At 37.7% G+C, this 6,178-nt stretch overlaps 1 protein-coding gene across 1 annotated transcript in view; it reads left to right on the top strand.

The window, feature by feature from the left end:
• The window catches only part of lcp1 (lymphocyte cytosolic protein 1 (L-plastin)), a 14,327-nt gene extending 8,149 nt beyond the window's left edge, over positions 1 to 6,178 (top strand). The window contains exons 9-16 of the mRNA XM_079428295.1: positions 434 to 529; positions 613 to 808; positions 2,133 to 2,211; positions 3,173 to 3,287; positions 4,726 to 4,859; positions 4,968 to 5,088; positions 5,170 to 5,294; positions 5,618 to 6,178. Of these exons, the coding sequence (XP_079284421.1) occupies positions 434 to 529; positions 613 to 808; positions 2,133 to 2,211; positions 3,173 to 3,287; positions 4,726 to 4,859; positions 4,968 to 5,088; positions 5,170 to 5,294; positions 5,618 to 5,750 (999 nt within the window). The 3' untranslated portion in view covers positions 5,751 to 6,178. The remainder of the gene's footprint in view (positions 1 to 433; positions 530 to 612; positions 809 to 2,132; positions 2,212 to 3,172; positions 3,288 to 4,725; positions 4,860 to 4,967; positions 5,089 to 5,169; positions 5,295 to 5,617) is intronic.

The raw sequence follows: 6,178 nt of genomic DNA, 5'->3' as shown, positions 1-6,178 counted from the left end.
CTGTCTATCTATCATCTATCTATCTGTCTGTCTGTCTGTCTGTCATCTATCTATCTGTCTGTCTGTCTGTCTATCTGTCTATCTATCTATCTGTCTGTCTGTCTGTCTGTCTGTCTATCTATCTATCTATCTGTCTGTCTGTCTGTCTGTCTGTCTGTCTGTCTATCTATCTATCTATCTATCTATCTATCTATCTATCTGTCTGTCTGTCTGTCTGTCTATCTATCTATCTATCTGTCTGTCTGTCTGTCTGTCTGTCTGTCTGTCTGTCTATCTATCTATCTATCTATCTATCTGTCCATCTATCCATCATGTAGTTCCTGTTGTGATTCAGTAAATCAGTGTAAATGAAGCTGCTCTCTGAATGTAAATAAGCTGGAAACACTGTGATGGAGACAGCGCTCATAACCTCACCTTCTTCTGTCGTCTGAAGGACTCCAAGGCCTATTACAACATCCTGAACCAGGTGGCACCCAAAGGAGATGAGGAGGGCATCCCGGCCATCCCGGTCGACATGTCTGGGATACGTGTGAGTAAACCGCTCATCACTACATCATTAACATGCACACACTCAGACAGCACTGAAAACACACGATCATCCCGCCGCCGCAGGAGAAAGAGGATCTGAAGAGAGCTGAGTGTATGCTGGAGCAGGCCGAGCGGCTCGGATGCCGTCAGTTCGTCACAGCTACAGACGTGGTGCGAGGAAACCCCAAACTCAACCTGGCCTACGTGGCCAACCTCTTCAACAAGTACCCAGCTCTGAAGAAGCCCGAGAACCAGGACATCGACTGGAGCTCCATCGAGGGTGAGTCCGTCTGAGCCGGCAGATCTCTGTCATTCAGAAACAACATTCTTATAACATTAGCAAATCATACTGAAAACATTTCCTTAGCTGGGAAGCTCTGGTCTTTAATAATGTTCTCAAAACATTTGCACAAAAAACACTTTTTATACATTGAACGTGTTTTAGTTTGACAGCCATGAAACATTTTTTAAATGTTACGACTTGTTTCAGAATGTTCAGAGAACATTTAAAAGGAAAGTTCAAATAAGGTTTGCAAAATGATAAAATGCAATGTTCATTGAAGGTTTTGAGCGCTCAGAGAAGATTCAGAAACAACCTTTTTTATAACTTACGCAAAACATTCTTCAAACACATTGCTTTTTTGTTAGTTGGGATGATCCTGATGTTTGAGCTGCAGGAATGTCAATTGAGAAAAATGTCATTCTTTTTTTTTCTCTTCTGCTCACCAAGCCTGCATTTATTTGATCCAAAGTACAGCAAAAACAGTCCAGTTTCCCTGTGATTTCAAAGCTGAATTTGTAGCATCATTACTCCAGTCACATGATCTGCTCAAAAAACCCATTTATTATTATTATTCTTATTATTATGTTGAAAACAGCTGAATAGAATTTTTCCAGGTTTCTTTGATGAATAGAAGGTTCAGAAGAACAACATTAATCTGAAATAGAAATCTTTTGTAACATTATTACTGTCTTTATCGTCACTTTTGATCAATTTAAAGCATCCTTGCTAAATAAAAGTATTAATTTTTTTAATTTCTTTCCCCCAAAAAAAATGATATAGACTCCACGTTTTTGAACGGTATAGTGTATAATGTTACAAAAGCCTTTTATTTCAGATAATACTGATCTTTGGATCTTTCTATTCATCAAAGAATCCTGAAAATAAATATACTCAACCCCTTTAAATATTGATCATAATAATAATCAGAAATGTGTGTTGAGCAGTAAATCAGTATATTATTATGATTTCTGAAGATCATGTGACACTGAAGACTGGAGTAATGATGCTGGAAATACAGCTGCAGATCACAGAAATAAATTACAGTTTAACACATATTCACATAGAAAACAGCTGTTTTAAATAGTACAAATATTTCACAATATTACTGTTTTTGCTGTAATTTAGATCAAATAAATGCAGGCTTGGTGAGCAGAAGAGACTTTAAAAATCTTACCGATCAGAAACATTTGACTGGTGGTGTCTCTGTAATGAAATGTCAGTATGAATTCAAACGCTGTCCCAGCGAGCATCAGCAGTTCATATACAGTGACCCTCCTGTGATCGTGTTAAACTGATGTGATCGTGTTCTCGTGTCTGTCAGGAGAGACCAGAGAGGAGCGGACCTTCAGGAACTGGATGAACTCGCTGGGCGTCAATCCACGCGTCAATCATCTCTACGTGTGAGTGTCATAAACCACAACAGCATAACGTTACATTCATTATAGTTTTACTTCATTAATGTATGAATAATACATTTGTCATGATTGTTTTTAATCACTGTTTCAACAACAAATTAGAGTAGAATCAATCATATCATTACGAAGTATAAAAATGGGCTTATGTGCAATTTAAATACTTATACACAACTCTGCTTTTATTTGAGTGTTTTTTATTAAATACATTAATAAACTGATGGTTAAATCAACTTTCTTTTAAGTTTCAGCTAAATTAAAATGTAGTTTAGGTAGAAAAAATAATTTTGGTGCATCGCTGATTCTTACTTTTTCTACAGTCTATTTACTGTACAGTGATTATGACCTTCATATTATATATTAATGCAAAAAAAGTGGTTTTCAATTTAAAAATATGCAAAATAAGCATTTCTGTTTTTGGTAAAACATTTAAAACGTTAACCGCTCAATAATGAACAGTATTTGCCTTATTCATATAACAGGCAGTAGTGCACTAGCACCCAGCTAACAACAATATGTTCAGAGAACGTCACAAAAACATTATTTCTGAATGATCTATGAACCTTCTAATTGTCCAGTTTTATGAATGATTAAACAATGTTTTTATGTGAACTTTAGAGAGAACTTTATCATTATGGGAGCGCTACTGTTGAGTGTTCTCTGAACCTCCTGATACTTGTAGCATCTTTTAATGTTTAAAATTGGTTCAACTAACATCCAACTAAACTGTTTCAGAAAAGCACTCCATGAACCATGTATGAATAACGCTGTTGTGCTAACATGTTGAGAACGTTATTAAAAGACGGGAGAACTGAACAAAGGTTTCTGGAAGAATGAGTGTTCATAAGTTTGAGAGAACCTTGCCAGAAGGATCCCTGTCAGCTGGGATGTGCTTTGAAACGCAGCCGAAGACACTGAGACGGTGCTTGTTCTCACTGTGTTCTTCCAGGGATCTGGCCGATGCTCTGGTGATCTTCCAGCTCTATGAAAAGATCAAGGTTCCTGTGGACTGGGACAAGGTCAACAAACCACCGTATCCCAAACTGGGCAGCAACATGAAAAAGGTACAAATGCATTCCAAGAGAGGATCACCAACGAAACACTTCCTGTGAAAGAACAACACCTCCACCTGAGAAGGACCTGCTCCACTATTACTACAGCACGCATTTAACTAAAAAACTGCATTTTAGACATATTTATAACTATAAAACATTTGATAGATTTTGTCAAATATTCATATATAATTTAAAAATATATTTTTATTATACATTATTTAATAATTAAATTAAATTTTACATTTATTCTTTAGCATTTTAATTTGCATCATTCTTTATTCTCGCTCTTTAACAAAAGCATTTATTTGGCATAACTTTTTGCATCTATGTTTGTCATCTTTCATACAGCAAAGGAAAAGAGAGAGTTTGCGAGATCATTAATTACCATTCAGAACAGATTTGTTTGCTGCCAATATTATATTAATTGAAATAAAGCTCAAATAAAGTAAATAGAAATATTATGATATAATTCACATTTTTTGAACTAATCTATATGTGCTAAAGGTTTTTCTCTAATTTATGTTTATTTTAAGCTGAAGCACTAAAATTATAACTAACTGACAAAAACTGAACTAAAAATTTAATAAAAATAAATTAAACATAAATAGTAATATTTAAAAAAAAAAGACAAAAAAAGAAAAGCACAATAAAATTAAAAAAATTTAAATGAAAACAAACTGAAATCAAAATATTAACAAACTATAATAGTAATTTTCATTTAGCTGAAGCACTAAAATTACTAAACGGAAATAAAAATAAAAAAAGAAAGAAAAATAAATTAAACCTAAATAGTAATAGTTTGGGGAACAAATTACCAAAGTACTTAAAAATGTTTAAAAATGTAACAAAATAATTCAAATGAAAACTGAAAGTAAAAGCTAAATCAAAAATATTAATAAAAATTATAATGATATATAAACCATAATAAAAATAACAGACAGGAACTCAAACACACAATCATCCACATACAAGCACGTTTTCCTCTCTCTCTCACACACACACACACACACACACTCTCTCTCACACACACACACACACACACACACACTCTCTCTCTCACACACACACACACACACACACACTCTCTCTCTCACACACACACTCTCTCTCTCTCACACACACACACACACACACTCTCTCTCACACACACACACACACACACACACTCACACACTCTCTCTCTCACACACACACTCTCTCTCTCTCACACACACACACACTCTCTCTCACACACACACACACACACTCTCTCACACACACACACACGCTCTCTCTCTCACGCACACGCACACACACACACACACACACACACGCACACTCTCTCTCTCTCTCTCTCTCTCACACACACACACACACACACACACACACACACTCTCTCTCTCTCTCCCACACACACACACACACACACACACAAGCGCATGTGTAACTGGAGTGTTGTGTGCTGCAGCTGGAGAACTGTAACTACGCGGTGGAGCTGGGGAAGAAGGAGGCCAAGTTCTCTCTGGTGGGAATCGCTGGTCAGGATCTGAACGAAGGCAATCGGACGCTGACGCTCGCTCTACTCTGGCAGCTCATGAGGAGGTAAGACACACAAACACGTGATCATACGCTTCAGATCGACGCAAACACACAGTCATACGCTTGAGATCCACACGTCTGCTGAAAGTCTCGCTCATCTTCTGTCTGCAGATACACACTCAACATCCTGGAAGATCTGGGCGACGGGCAGAAGGTCATCGACGACACCATCGTGACCTGGGTTAACGACGCACTCAGACAGGCCGGCAAAGGCACCATCAGCGGCTTTAAAGTAAGCAGCTCACACTCACCCTGAAGAGAAACACGTGTTCCTTCTGTATCACAACTGACCTCTTCTGTTATGATTCTGCAGGACGGATCCATAAGCAGCAGCATGCCTGTCCTGGACCTGATTGACGCCATCCAGCCCGGCTCCATCCGCTACGACCTTCTCAAGACAGAAGACCTGACAGATGAAGAGAAACTCAATAACGCAAAGTACGTCACACTCCTCATTAGCATATTAATGACCACTGAACAGATGTTCTGGGTTCAAAATGAGTTCAGAGCTGTGGTGTAATGGGACACTCTGAACAATATTTATCTTAAAAGTCGACAATTTTCTTCAAAATCAGAATTGAGATATAAGCTCAAAATTGTGAGAAAAAAGTCAGAATTTTGAGATATAAACTCGAATTGCAAGAAAGTCTGAATTGTGAGAGATAAACTCAGAATTGCTAGAGAAGGTCAGGACTGAAGCCAGAACTGCACAAGCTCTGTTGAAAAGGAAGCATGTCACACTCACCGATGCGTGTTCTCAGGTACGCCATCTCTATGGCCAGGAAGATCGGAGCGAGGGTGTATGCGCTGCCGGAGGATCTGGTGGAGGTGAAGCCCAAGATGGTGATGACGGTGTTCGCCTGCCTCATGGCTCGAGGAATGAGACGAATCTAGAAGCGCAGGATTATACGCCTGCTTTTATATTTCATTCATGCCTTTTATTGTTCTCGCTCAGTTATTGGGTTCCCAACATCATGCAGATATCATGAAAATTATAGAAAGTTCTATAGAGAATATAAATAAACAGTTCTTGACACTCAGATGAACAATAAATCAATTAATTCAAAATATATACAAATATAAAAGACAGGAAAATTCACTGAAATCATGTGCTGTCTTCATTAACCTCAGGCTTCTCCGGTGTTACAGCAAAGGTCAAAGGTCATGTCTGTTTATGTCTTTGAGCACTGTGTGCATATTTGGAATACAAAGTCAGCCCGGTTTTGCTTTTCTTGTTCAGATACTTCAGCCTACAAATGTTAATAAACATGTTCAGTCTCTAAATCTGATGCACGTTCAAATAAAAACATTCTTTAACTCCA

This window comes from Barbus barbus (genome assembly GCF_936440315.1).
Source record: "Barbus barbus genome assembly, chromosome: 11".
In the NCBI taxonomy this organism is placed as follows: domain Eukaryota; kingdom Metazoa; phylum Chordata; class Actinopteri; order Cypriniformes; family Cyprinidae; genus Barbus; species Barbus barbus.
This window is presented reverse-complemented; position numbering and strand designations above follow the sequence as displayed.